Here is a 14,855-nt window from a genome sequence, read left to right on the forward strand (position 1 = left end):
TAAGATGAGATACAGGATTATAGCCTTATAGGTGTCAATTATCTTACCAATAATTGGTGATTTTCCTTTATAAAATAATCTAATCTTTGAAACCAAAAAAAAATAATAAAAAAATCAAGAGGGCCTTCCTAAATCCTAAGATAGAGAGGGCCCACAGAGCCAAGTTCTGGCAGAGGCACTGTCTACTCTGTAGAGGATATGTGGTCAGCAGATAGAATGGACAGAATCTCTGATGCAACAACTGTTCTTATGCTCCCAAATTCTCAGCCAATTTGAACCTAAATACGCTTCCGTAGTTCCGTATTCTGCGGCACCCATTTCAACGACCTTCTGTAGGGATTTTCTTGTTCCAACTTCGTCCATTTCCTCTTCTTCTCCTGCGTTCTCAGTCACAAAATTCAGTTCTCAATCCCTCCCTGTCTTCCCCTTATAATTCCAATCATTTTCTACGCAGCTGGGTTTCTACCTCTCTCAGTTTCCTCAACTGGGCGTCCCTTATTTTCCGCTAAAATAATCACTAACTTGTTGTGAAGCATATTAATTACTGCCAGTTCTCTGAGGCGAAACCTCGAACACATACAATGGCATCTATGGGATCTCTCCCTTTTACCATTGAGACAAAGTCAGACAGCTCCATGCTTCTTCACAGTGCAAACTCTCGCCGACCCAGGTTCCTGTTCTTCGCATACCGGCCGAGAAAGCCGCTTGATTCTTCTGGAAATACCGGTTTATCATTTGGGTATTCGAAAGCTGCGGGAGAAAATTATGCCAGTTTATCATTAAGCTGTGATAGACTGATAGGTGGATGCAGCAGAGGACAGCAACGGAGAATTACGCGTCCGAAGGCGACGGGCGGGGGCTTTGTGGTAGGTGAGGATGGCGGCGATGATGTGGAGGATGCGCTTGAGGCCACGATCGAAAAGAGCAAGAAGGTTCTTGCTATGCAAAGGGACCTACTTCAACAGGTATTCTTTGTGTGTGTGTGTGTACACATACATACATATGGTAATTATTTATCTTGCTTAAGATTTTAATTCTGAAATCTAGTCTCGCTTGGTTTGGAAGTTGTTATTGGTTTCTTTTTTTTTTTTTCTTTTTTTTGTAGATCGCTCAAGTTATTGGTTTCATTACAATGTGTTGTCGTCTAAAAGAAAAATGGGAGCCAATTAACCGTTATATATCACGCTCAATAAGATACTTTTTGGGTCTTACTGTGCCACATGTCATTTAGCGGGCCTCTTTTAGGGGGGGAAAAATAATTAGATAATGTGAGCTGCCCTTTAGTTCAGTTTTTGCATACACTTTTCGTTTCAGGAAGCTGAAAGCGGTATTTGCTTTCTAAGGCTTTTGTGCTAATATATCAGTCTACAAATAATTATAATACGAGAAATAAATTCCCAAAAGATTATGAAAGTTAGTCAAGTTGGCAGGTTAATTACTGTCGTGGTATGAGATCCAATTATCTGCATTTATATACTTGAAGCAATCATGTCATGAAGTTATTGCCTTGAGGTATTGTGGTATTGCCTCAATTGTTCAGACAAAATCCGGCCCTCATTTTTTTTGGAACTTCTCAGAACTGTTATTGTGTCTGTAGTAGCTTTGTCAAAGTTTAATTCATGCATCCTCATTCTTATAGAGACCTTTTGGCTTCTGTTTATGTGACATGGAGAATTTTGGAGTACTTTAAATCAAGAAGACCGTACATTTGGAAAATCATTTAGAGAAAGCAAGTTGTTTCTACATATCATAGCCAAAGTTGCTCTTTACGTTGTATATCAATTGTTTAAACTCACACAATTTACTTTTCGACAAAATGGTTTAGAATCATAAATATATGTGAGATAGGACTCAAAAACCTATAAAAAGAACCCTTTAAAACCGAATTCAGTTTTTTATTTTATTTTATTTTATAAGGAATAAAGCAATCTTATTGAAAGCATAAGGCACCCCTAAGTACACAAGAAGTATACAAAAGGAATCACCTAACTAGAAAGAAAAACCTAGGTCAGTTTTGAAATGTTTTAGTATGGTGAAAACCATGTTTGTACATTAAAAAATATGGAGTACTATAAAAAAACATGCTTTACATTTATGTGGTTTATCTTTTTTCCACCTCTAGTCTTGTTAATAATCTATTGCAACAAATCTAAATTTTTAAAGAACTATAATTTTCTCATCTGCTTTATTTTCTTTTATCTCAAAAATTGAATGCTCTTATCCATTTTTTTTTTTGGTTTACTGCAGATCGCTGAAAGAAGGAAACTGGTTTCATCTATAAAAAGTAGCATTATAAATCAAGAGGATAATGAAGTTTCTTATGAAGAAAGGGGCAAATCTTCTCCAAATCTGGATCTTGCTTCAGCCAGTGACCGTACTGTTGATGACCATAATAGCAGTATTGCTTCCAGCAGCTATGCCCCTTTGGCTGTAGATGAGGTGCCAGAAACTCTAGATTCAGATAGTAGTGGTTTTGATGAAGTTAAAAAAGAATCTGGAGAAGTGGCACTTCTCAGTAAAACTTCCTCTGATGAAGACACCACCAAACAATTAAAAGACTTTAATTCAAAAAAAGTTTGGTCAGATGGGCTGCCTTCTTTTCTTTCGAGTTCCTCTGGCTCTGAGACTTCCAGTGTAGCAGATGAAAATAATGAAATTTCAAATAAAACAAGTTTGACAGTGGATGGTAAGGCAAATGATCCTGTGACTGAAGACGTCAAACCCCCTCCTTTGGCTGGGGCCAATGTTATGAATATTATATTGGTAGCTGCTGAGTGTGCTCCATGGTCTAAAACAGGTACTGTGTTATGATCTTTTCTAGCTATAATCTTTATTGAGAAGAATTTCCTTTGATATGTGGGTTGAACCTTACAACTAATCTTTTGAAATGGCTGTCCAAAAACCAAAAGAAAGAAAAATTGGAAAAGATTTCATTCGATATTTGTGTGCTTGTCCTTTTTTGCAATTCTAAACTTGAGCATTATTCATATCTACATACTATAAGACAGTTACAGAAAAAATATCTGTTTTGTATGAAAGTTTGATGTAATTGTTTGTCATAATTATATTGCTTGTTTTGAAAAATTGAAATCGATGTGGGGAAGAAATTAGAAATACACATGTATAGTTGTCAACTCAAGACCAGCATGTCAGTGGAGCATGTTACTGAGTCACTTGATAATCAACCATTGGGAGTCTTTTACTGGACAATTTGTTGTGCTAACTCAGGGGTAACTTGGTAAATGTCAGTGAACTCATCTAAGTAGTTAATGCAGTCTCTCTCAAGCTTACCTACGTACTTTCTATCTCTTTTCCCTATTCCTGTGGGAGTGGCAAATTGTTTGGAGAAACTTCAGAGAGATTTCCTTTGGGGTGGTGTTGGAGATGAATTTAAATTTCATTTGGTTAATTGGCGTACGATTTGTTCTTCTAAAGCTTTGGGGGGGCTAGGAGTGAGAAATTTGGTTATGTTCAACAAAGCCTTGATGGGTAAATGGTTATGGAGATATGCTATGGAGAGAGATGCTTTTTGGAGAAAGGTGGTGGATGTCAAATATGGTAGTTTGAGGGGTGGTTGGTGTTCTAAGGAGGTTGGGGGTTCTTATGGGTTTGGCGTGTGGAAAAGTATTAGGAGGGGATGGGATGCTTTTGCTGCGCATGTGAGATATGAGATCGGGAATGGTTCGAAAGTTCTGTTTTGGCATGATGTATGGTGTGGGGAAATTCCTTTGAAGATCCTCTTTCCAGATTTGTTCCTTATTGCTAGAAGAAAGGATGCTTGGGTGGAGGAAATTATGCAGAGACAAAATGGCACCATCTTATGGAATATTATGTTTTCTCGTTCAGTTCATGATTGGGAGGTCGAAGCGGTTAGTAGGTTTTTTGGGATGTTGTACACCCTCAAAGTTAGCACCGAGGGAGAGGATAAGTTGTGTTGGGTGCCAGTGCGAAAGAAATCTTTTGAGGTAAAGTCCTACTATAAGTTGTTGTCTAGTCCTACTCAGTCTTCATTTCCGTGGAAAAGTATTTGGAAAGTTAATGTTCCCTCGAGAGTGGCTTTCTTTGTTTGGACGCAACTTTAGGGAAATCTTTAACTTTGAATAATCTTCGAAAGAGAAACATTATCGTGATGGATTGGTGCTCTATGTGTAAGATCGCTGGAGAATCCATTGATCATTTGTTTCTGCATTGTATGGTGGCTACTGAATTGTGGAGGGCGCTTCTGCAATTGTTTGGGGTGGAGTGGGTAATGCCGGGGTCGGTGAAAGACATGCTGGGGAGTTGGAGGGGCCAGAAGGGTAATCGGACTTCGATATAGATTTGGCGCATGGCTCCGTTGTGTTTGATGTGGTGCATTTGGAGGGAACAGAATGCACGCTGTTTTGAAGATTGTGAGAATGGTTTGTCGAATCTAAAGAGAAAGATGCTTCAAATGTTGTTTATGTGGAGAGATAGAATTAAGTTAATGCATGAATGTTCCTATTTTGATTTATTAGATAGATGTTCTCTATGTTCTTTACATTAGGGGTTCCTTGCATACATCCTGTGTACTTTGGGTTGCGCCCCTTTGCGCCTTTTCAATATATTTTACTTATAAAAAAAAAAAGTAGTTAATGCAGTCTAGAATTGTATGATTTAACTCAGTATAAGTTGGTTGTATTACCTCACATTTTGCTAAACTAAACACTTCACAGGGCTCAAAAGGGAGATCGTGATTTTTTAACCCAAGGGGGGAAGGGGGTGGGAGAAGACATACAGTCTCATTGTCATGCATTCTTTTGCGTTACATGTACATGTGTTATTTCATTCTTAGTAATATTGTGTATTAATCACTTCCTTGTTTTAGTGATTGACCTATCCGTTTATCTATTTCCTGGTTACCCAGCCTCTGTAACAGGTTGATCTAGGGGCCAAATACCATTTGTTCAATAGGTTCAACTACTGGATGGGTGTCTCACACGCTGGGAAATCCAATTTATACATTATCCATGAAAATACAAGTCTCCTTGTTATCTTTGTTTTCTTGTTACATTATCAGCTTTATAATGATCCACTTCTACCCACTTGCATTTTTTCTTTCCAACAAACTTCTTTTTGTGCATGTGTGTGTCTGTATGTCTTTATCCTTCCTTTTGTATGTGACCCAAAGGCTGATTAACGAGTTTTGATAGGTGGGCTAGGAGATGTTGCTGGTTCTTTGCCAAAGGCTTTGGCTCGGCGTGGACATCGGGTTATGGTAAAATTGTTGTAGGTTCTATGTAATTAACTGAAAATGGGAGTTTTGCCTTATGGTTAATTTTATACGGGATCTGGGATGTGTTGCAACAAATGTTTTTTTTTTTTAACAGATTTCCTCAATGTATAACCAGGGCCATTAAAAGCCTATGAGTTTATTGGTTTGATTGCAAATGAATGTATTATGTTCTATCCTCTCCCTTTTGTTGTTTCTTCCTCACTTAGGTAGTAGCACCGATGTATGGGAATTATGCTGAACCCCAAAATACAGGAATTCGGAGGATTTATAAGGTGGATCGGCAGGTATGCAACAGCTGCAATGCTTAGCTGTAATTTATTTCCCATTCCGAGTGTGAATCTCAAACAATTTGTCATGGTGCAATTCTACTTTTGAGCTTGCAGGATATGGAAGTTAATTACTTTCAAGCCTATATCGATGGTGTGGACTTTGTCTTCATTGAGAGTCCTATGTTTCGCCATTTGGAGCATAATATATATGGAGGAAATCGAATGGTATGCTATCATCTCTTATAATTTTAGCTTCAATTACTCTCAGAAGGGATGCTCAGAGTTTAATTGATGGGCTTATTATTCTTGGTATCTTCTATATCAGATAATTTGTACTACCATGCCATTTAAGATTGATCATCTAAAACTACAAACTAAGAATGCTCATTTTATCATCTCACCAAAAATGGTTTCTTGTATTTCTTTCTTTAACATTAGGAGTGTGCCTCCCCATAGTGTGTGAAATAGCAATCCAATTAATAAACAATTTACATACTACCATGCCATTTAAGATTGATCATCTAAAACTACAAACTAAGAATTCTCATTTTATCATCTCACCAAAAATGGTTTCTTGTATTTCTTTCTTTAACATTAGGAATGCGCCTCCCCATAGTGTGTGAAATAGCAGTTCAATTAATAAACAATTTACATTGTTCATATCTTTTCTGGGAAATACAATCCTTCTATTGTCATTTGTTAGCATTCTGAGCCTTTTGCTTTCTTACGGTGCAGGATATTTTAAAACGCATGGTATTATTTTGCAAGGCAGCTGTTGAGGTATATTTTTAGGCAACCCCTGAATGGCATGATTAATGATTTTTTTTTTCCCATTAAAGTTGTGTTCTGGCAATTTTCTTTTCAGAATTTATAGCATAGCATATCTTAAGTTTACTTTATACAATGCATATTTGGCACTTATAGAGATACATACAAGTGAAAGATGTTAGATTAGAAAATTACTTATTCCGTATCTAAACCACCATTCTTCACTTTGGAAGCAAAGAGAACAAATTATTCAATCTTTCATGATTTATAAGTTCTGCTATGGGTTTATCATCTTCTAGGTTGTGCTATGGAAAACCTCATGTGATTTGATCTGGTGATGATCCTCAATGTCTGCATGTGTTGCTGACAACTGCTAGAAACAGCTGCTGCTACCCCATATAGCAGTCATTCACACTGTGGCTACTCTGTTGTAAGCCATATGTATAGTCTGCATGACATGTTCCCTACCATTTTACATCATAATTATGTGAATGTTGAGATACATAAAAAGGAAAAATGCAAAATCAATCCCCGTAGTTTACCTGATTTACAATTAACTCCATGTGGTATCAAAATGAACTCAGAGGTCCATGAAGTATGCCAAAAATACAAATTAGTCTCTGCAGTCAAATTTCGTCAAAACACTTGATAGATTCCGTTGTTGTGCCACGTCAGTGCCAATAAAATGACGATATGTGTCATTGTTAATAAAAAAAATATAAATATATATAAAAAATACTTAAAAATAAAAAGTTAAAGGAATTAAAAAATAAAAAAAAATTAATTAAAAAGAAGAAGAAGAAGAAGAAGAACTTAAGGGGTGGCTCGGCAGCCACCCTCGACACTGGGGTGGCCCGCGAACCACCCCAGAGGTGGTCGGGGGTGGCCGCATGGGTTCTGGATGGTTGCCAAGCCACCCCTTGGGTTTTTCTTAAAAAAAATTATTTTTTTGACTTTTTAGTTTTTTTTTTTTATTATTATTTTTTTTATTTTATATATATATATATAACAGTGACACGTGTTGTTATTTTATTGGCGCTGACGTGACACACTAACGGAATCCGTAAAGTGTTTGACGGAATTTGACTACAGAGACTGATTTGTATTTTTAGCATACCCCAGGGACATTTGAGTTCATTTTCATACCACAAGGAGTTAATTGTACATCAGGTAAACTACAGTGACTGATTTTGCAGTTTTCCCTACATAAAATACAAAGAATGTAGAGTGTTGTTTATGAATTACTGATTAGAAGCAAAATTTGGAGAAATGGCATGCACCACCAAAAGTGAATGGCAATAGATGGCTCTTGCATACAAGAGTGGCTTCGTATCTATGTCCCAGTGGCAGTTTTTTAGAGCTGCATTGCTGGTAGAAAGTCATCCATTTGTAATAAAGTAGAAATTTTGGTGATTATCAGGTTCCTTGGTATGTTCCATGTGGTGGTGTCTGCTATGGAGATGGAAATTTGGCTTTCATTGCAAACGATTGGCATACAGCATTGTTGCCAGTGTATCTGAAGGCGTACTATCGGGACAATGGTTTAATGCAATATACGAGATCCATCCTTGTAATTCATAACATAGCTCACCAGGTTTGTTCTCTGTTTAATATACTCGTTTGGAATCATATGATATACAAGCTCTGTACTTTGAAAAAGCTTTTTATATTATTTACATTGAGCAGCTTAACTTTATTGTATCTCATACAACACATTTTACTTTGCATTGATGACTTGAACGTCAACATCGTGCTTACAGTGATTTTCAAAGATGCCTTGGCATTGCCTAAATGAAAAAGTCTTATATTTATGCCAAGTTATTTGTTCTTTGTGGCAAATTGGCGAGGCCTACAACGCCCATAAAAGAACCTGCTTGCCTACAATCCAATTTTCATCTTGAGTACTAAAATTTACAAAAACTAATAAAAAATAAAATAAAAAAGGCTTTAGTCGTGGACATTGGCACTTACCTTTGTTTGTGCATGCAAAGACAATATTGTCAAGGGTTTGCATGTATCTGTTTCAAAGTAGTCAGTAATGCTATTATGTTCTGCTTCAACATTGGTTACTGGAAACACTACCTTTGATAAGAATGCATAATGTTATTTTGAGCAGACAGGGCAATCATAATTACTGTTCCTTTTATACTATATATACTTAATAACTTTTATAATCTGCATCTATATTTACACATTGCTAACCATCAAGTTTTTAATGATTTCAGTAACCAACCCCCCTCCCCCCCTCCCCAAATTCCGAGCAAAAGAGTATCATGTTATTTTGATAATTAATTTAAACTTTGCATTGTAACTAGGAACTAGATATCCAGTAGTTGTGTACTTGAACCAAGGGCTACTACATTTGTAACATTTCATATCTGATACCCTTGAAACATAGGCAGTAGAACTGCTGAAGGCTTTGCTAATCTTGTTGGAGCTATTCAAAATCTGGTTGAAAAGGCAATATCTCATGAAATTTAATGAAAAAACTGAAGAAGTTTAATCATCCCATAAAGTTGAGTCATTCTGTTGCATCTTACACTACATGTAAAAGCCTAAGTTGATCCCCCAGAGTGGGTGGATTGCACACAATCGAGCCAGAACTACTTTGTGAGATGGAAAGATGACTCAGTTATTCTGGTTCTCAGGTTGATTGCATTCGTAATATTACTAATAATGTCTAGCATCCTTATCAAAATCCAAATTATAGTTGTACAATAAAAGTTCAAATATATTTTCTTGAATCCAGATTACTTTTTATAGATGGTAAATTGGAACTTTCACCAATTGTGTTGAATTTCATATTTTATCCAGGGCCGGGGGCCTATTGATGATTTCACCTATGTCGATCTGCCGGAACACTACAGGAATCTTTTTAAATTTTATGATCCTGTAGGAGGTGAGCACTTCAATATCTTTGCAGCTGGTTTAAAGACAGCAGACCGCGTGGTTACTGTTAGCCATGGATACTCCTGGGAGCTTAAAACTCCTGAAGGTGGTTGGGGTTTGCATGGTATCATAAACGAGAATGACTGGAAATTTAGGGGTATTGTGAATGGGATTGATACAAAAGACTGGAACCCACAATGTGATGTTCACTTGACATCAGATGGTTACACAAACTACTCCCTTGAAACACTTAAAACTGGCAAGCCTCAGTGCAAGGCTGCCTTACAGAAGGAGCTTGGTCTGCCCATCCGGGAGGATGTCCCGGTGATCGGTTTCATTGGGAGACTGGATCACCAGAAAGGTGTTGATCTAATAGCTGAGGCAATCCCATGGATGATGGATCAGGACGTGCAACTAATCATGTTGGGCACTGGCAGACCTGACCTGGAGCAGATGCTCAGGCAGTTTGAGAACCAACACCAAGACAAAATCAGGGGCTGGGTCGGTTTTTCTGTGAAGACGGCTCACCGGATAACTGCTGGTTCAGATATTTTGCTCATGCCATCAAGATTTGAGCCTTGTGGACTGAACCAACTGTATGCTATGAACTATGGGACAGTTCCAGTTGTGCATGCTGTTGGTGGGCTGAGAGATACCGTGCAACCTTTTGATCCATTCAATGAGTCAGGGCTTGGGTGGACATTTGACAGTGCTGATGCAAGTAGGCTAATACATGCATTAGGAAACTGCTTATACACATACCGAGACTACAAGCAGAGTTGGGAAGGACTCCAGAGACGAGGGATGATGCAAGACCTGAGTTGGGACAATGCTGCTCACAATTACGAGGAGGTCCTTGTTGCTGCCAAGTACCAATGGTGAGTGTTTTGTATTTTGACATTTACAATTTTAACTTCTTGCAAGCTCTATCGAAGTCGGCTCACGCATCTGGGGCTCGTCGGTGCTTGGAAAAGAAACTGTGAATTGTTTTGGGCGTAAATATCGTTGGAAGATATTCTTTGTTACCGTTTTTGGGACTGGCCAAGGAGTTCCCTTGCGTGGATTATATGGGCCACTTGACCTTCTATTTTTTACCTTGACTACAATTAATGTGTAACCAAAGGAAGTGAAATTCAATGTTTCTTGTTGGTAAAAGATGGGATGAATAATGGCCAAATGCAAAGGCTGACATTATGTTACTTTTCGTAGTTATGGGGACAACGATTTACCAAAAAAATTTAAGGGAAAAACGAATAAGGGTGGTCATTATCTAGGATCTAGGTCCCTTGGATGAGAGAAGAGTGGGTCTTGACGTGTCCAAATAGGTGGGCTCCGCATCTTGGGGGACTTTATTTGGACATTCTGAAACTTACACACCTTTTCTCTTATTCCTTATTCGAATTCGAACAAAAAATTACAAGAAATCCCGGTTTCATTCACCTATGTAAATATTTTGAAGGCTAATGTATAGAGTAAAATTATATACTACACATTTATGCTGATTTAATAGGGTATAATAGTCATTGGATATATATATATATATTTTTTAACAAGAGTTGATCCAATAGCTACTACATCTTATCATGTCAACTTAATAGGATAAATGTGTAGTATATAGAATTTTTCAAATTTAAAAATAACAATAATAATAATAATAATAAAGTATGGATTATTTATTTAGATTTGGCGAAGGAACACAATGAATTTGACTTTGGGTGTTGGTATTTTTTTTTTTTTTTTTTTTCAAACGGTTTAGAAATAATTTCAAAATTTTCAAGAGATTATAATAAATTGGACCGTTTACAAAGAGAACGAGATACCAAAGCTAAATCCATAATAAAATTTACAGCAAACCTTCCATAAATTAGCAAGCACCGTTAAGTCGATCATAAAAACGTCGAGGGCTCTACAGGTATGATTGAGGTGGTGCCTGGGTAGGACCTTTATCACTTGAGCATATATATAAAAAAGGCCCAAAAGGGTAAAATGAAGGAACTAATATTGATTCAGCTCAGAGAGGGCAAAAGAAAGAAAGAAAGAAAAAGAAGGCAAAAATGTCGAGCAGGGATCTCCCAGAAGATGTGCTAATGGAAATCCTGTCGAGGCTGCCCGTGAAATGCCTGGTGCGATTCAAGTGCGTATGTAAATCCTGGTACGCTCTCATCACAAACCCTGATTTCATCACCAAGCACCTCACTTGGGCGGCAACTTCCCACAATCCCGGCCGTGGGGTCTTCCTTACGTGCGAGCACGAGATTACCCGAACCCCATGGGTCTCCCTCCGCGCTTATGAGACCCTAGAGGTGTCCAGGTACGTTGATATATCACAATTCTTTCCTCAGGACATTGACGACCTTGCAGTCTTCGGTCCCTGCAATGGAATCCTTTGTCTCCTTGGTGGGTTCGAGGATCGCGACGACGATGACGATCGCGACCGTAGCAATGGGCTAGTGTTATGGAACCCCGCCACCAGAGAATCAAAGCCGCTCCCTATAATCCACCGCCCGCCTGAGGTCCCCAATTCCTTTGCTTTCACTTTTGGCTTCGGTTTTGATCCCAAGACTAATGACTACAAGGTGGTAAGGATTCTCAACTTCGATAATTTGAAATGCGAAGTTGAGGTGTACAGCCTGAGTACTGATTCTTGGAGAGTGATTAATCCGTCTCTTAATCCAGCTTATCGTGTTAGTTCCCCTCGTTTCCCCTCATACTCAAATGGGGTTCATCATTGGTGGGCTTGTGAGCGTCGTAACAGGGACCACCGATTGTTGCTTTCCTTTGATATGAGCAACGAGGTGTTCCAAGAGACACTGTTGCCTCCCTTATCTGAAAGGCCTTCTCTTTTTGAGGCTATTGCTGTTATCAATGACTTTGTAGCTTTGGTTTCTGTGTATCATGGTGGGGAGAGTAAATGGTATGATATATGGGTGATGAACGAGTGTGGTGTGAAAGGGTCTTGGTCTAAACTATTCAAAATCGGACCCCGTCCACAGCTTAGCAATCTGTTAGAACTTCGAGAGGATGGTTTGGTTCTACTAAGAAATGGAAATGGATGGTTAGAATTTTTTGACCCAAAAAAACCAGAACAAAGGGATCTTCGAATTTATGGAAACTCCTTTCAGGTTGTTAGTTTCACGGAGACCCTAGTTTTACTAAACAGATCAGGGGAATGTGCTTCATCAACACTATCAGCAACAAGACAATTCAGGAGATGGTTATGAATCCTCTCTTGGGGCACAACAACAAGATTCCACACCATTTCAGTGATACTGTTTCTGATTAATCTCAGATGTCCATAACCTAGGATTTGGAGTTTCTGGAATTATGATGAAGGTGAGAGGTTTTGCTGTTACATTTTATTATACTTATTGCTTGCCTTTTGTGCCTATGTACACTATCTGTTGAGTGCTTTGACGCATTAACAAATACTTTCTGCTGGCTTTCAATTGAAATGCTTGTGGTTAATTCTACACATGTTATTTGTTAGAAGGATGAAAATTTATTTATCAATTTTATATCACTGTGATATGATTTTGTCTATGTGGTTACTGTAAAATGTTAATTGAACCTTACATTTAGGTAATTCATGGATTTCCAATATCCGCATCTTCATTTCCGCAAAAGGAGATGATGCTGGTGCTTGTAAATTTGGTTTAAATTTCAAAGGTAGCAATTACATTTCATAGATTATGTGAAGTTCAGCAGGTGCCAATTCCATGATGGACCTTAAGTATAGATTCGTTTAGGCATAAGGGACACTACTTGTTACAAGCACTCAGCAGTAAGAATGCGCTGCTTATCTTTGGAATGCAGGACTGCTGAACTTTTGATTGAAGCAGTCAGAATTGGCTTATAACTTCAGTAATCTTGAATGGTTATCTTACACATTGGATCACTATCATAAAATCCAACTCCATACGAACCACCTTTGATCCAACTAGTTGGGGTAGTTCATAAATCCTCCATGGTAATGCCAATGTATGAAATTTTCCCAGTCTTCCACTTCCTATGAAACTTTCGTTCTAGGGGCTGTTTTGGTGTTCTTCTCGATTCATTACCAGATCACTTTGATCAGGAAAGTGGAGTTTCCTATACAAAGGCTCAACCGCAACCAGTAGCATTATAAGTATTTTATGCAATTTAAGATTTAGCTATCATATTTTTGGTCTTGCTTTAAACTAGTGCGGCAGTGGCCCCATTTTTTTTTTTTTTTGCCTTTTCCCTTTAGGACTTGGACCAATTAATGGGTTTATATTGTAAAAAAGTATTATTCCATTTTGATTGATTTATTATAGTGCTTGTTGTAATATCAAATTGTTCAGAGAGAACACTTGTCCAGAGATTGTTTTTCCTCTCTTGTTGAGGTTCTAAAGAGTTAAAGTGACATGTTTTTTTAGTGTTAAAACACAGTCGATTTGATCATTTGAGCACCCTTTGGTTGTTGGTTTTAGGAGAGACAGAATGAAGTCAAGGAAAGCATCATTTTATAAAGTCAAGCTATCAAGGCCTGTTTTCCATTTTGAAGTCGGGTTCTGTCTGTCAATACAAATTGTAATGACAGATGACCAGACTGGTTAGTGTGCACCTACACTGAACAGAAGCTGGTTTTAAATTCATGACAGAATTAAGAACAGGGGGATGTACCCATCATTCATTCCATTTTTATGGAATGGCAAAAGTGTATTTGAATTCAAGTTTATTTTGGATTTTGAAATCACTTTTAATAATCTGATAACATAGTTTTTTTTTACTTTACTATGAGGTTTCCTAACAGGGGTCATTATTAGTGTTGCTCACTGAGAGTAAGAACATTACAGTTTGTTTGGTGAAGATTGTGTACACGAGGATTTAACTTTTGGTGATTATAATTGAGTTTGTTGAGCTCTCAGTGCCAGTGGACTCTGTCAGTGTCACTGTGTCAGTCTCTGAGATTTTTTCCACATGGCGCATCAAATCAACGGATTTCCTATGGTATGGACTTCCTTTAGCCATAAATCATGAGCTGCGCAGTTATCAGTGTATTGGTTTCTATAAATTGCCCTGATACCAATTGTTGAGGTTGATGTTTGATGCCAAGTAGAGGGCTGTAGTAGAGAGCAAACAAACACAGGGCATACTGTCGGAAAGGACAGACTTGTTTATGTCTCTCTACACGAGCTTCTCTTTTCCATTCTCTTAATTCTTCTTCTCACAGTATTTTGGTCCAGATTTTTCTCACGCATTACTTCCTGGCCACACAGTGGCCTAGCAATATCCATTCATTTGAAAATGTAAAGATCTAGTCAATGATTAATTGTCACACATGTTTTTAGGCTCATGGTGTTTCTTATATTCAACTGTGACCCTGCTGATCAATTTTGAAATCCATATCCTCCAATGTTATACAAGCATGTCATATCTATTATACACAAAACACACCAAAAAAAAAAAAATAATACTGTTTTATCGTCTCCAACTTAGTGACATACAATAATAAATTTCGAAAAAACCAGAGTCCTTAAAAAATAATAAAAACTGGAAAATCTTGCATCCACCAAACAACAAATGTTTTTTTGTTTTTGTTTTGGATATTACATTGAAAAAAGTTGGTTGCTAAATGAATACAGAAAGAAAATGAAATGATTTTGGGTATATGATTTCTATCGTATGCATGATTTTTTTTGCATTTCTATCTA

The 14,855-nt window shown here is 37.7% G+C and overlaps 2 protein-coding genes across 3 annotated transcripts; both read left to right on the top strand.

Annotated features, from left to right (window-relative positions):
• The first annotated feature begins 161 nt into the window (after nucleotides 1-161).
• Nucleotides 162-10,379, top strand: LOC133859698 (granule-bound starch synthase 2, chloroplastic/amyloplastic). The gene is made up of 8 exons (XM_062295206.1): nucleotides 162-965; nucleotides 2,248-2,797; nucleotides 5,172-5,236; nucleotides 5,461-5,538; nucleotides 5,638-5,748; nucleotides 6,259-6,303; nucleotides 7,712-7,885; nucleotides 9,106-10,379. Exons 1-8 carry the CDS (start codon nucleotides 582-584, stop codon nucleotides 10,060-10,062), a joined length of 2,364 nt encoding a protein of 787 aa, XP_062151190.1. The 5' UTR covers nucleotides 162-581; the 3' UTR covers nucleotides 10,063-10,379.
• A 628-nt stretch (nucleotides 10,380-11,007) lies between these two features.
• On the top strand, nucleotides 11,008-13,843 carry LOC133859699 (F-box/kelch-repeat protein At3g23880-like). Of its 2 annotated transcripts, XR_009898791.1 has the most exons (2): nucleotides 11,008-12,513; nucleotides 13,632-13,843. XR_009898791.1 is itself a non-coding variant. In XM_062295207.1 (1 exon), the coding sequence occupies exon 1, from the start codon at nucleotides 11,235-11,237 to the stop codon at nucleotides 12,399-12,401; it is 1,167 nt and encodes a 388-aa protein (XP_062151191.1). In that variant the 5' UTR covers nucleotides 11,009-11,234; the 3' UTR covers nucleotides 12,402-12,708. The 2 variants fall into 2 exon arrangements, 1 of the variants encoding a protein (XP_062151191.1); XM_062295207.1 differs by lacking the exon at nucleotides 13,632-13,843 and having other exon boundaries at nucleotides 11,009-12,708.
• Nucleotides 13,844-14,855: the final 1,012 nt, after the last annotated feature.

Source organism: Alnus glutinosa, chromosome 2, assembly GCF_958979055.1.
Source record: "Alnus glutinosa chromosome 2, dhAlnGlut1.1, whole genome shotgun sequence".
Lineage (NCBI taxonomy): Eukaryota > Viridiplantae > Streptophyta > Magnoliopsida > Fagales > Betulaceae > Alnus > Alnus glutinosa.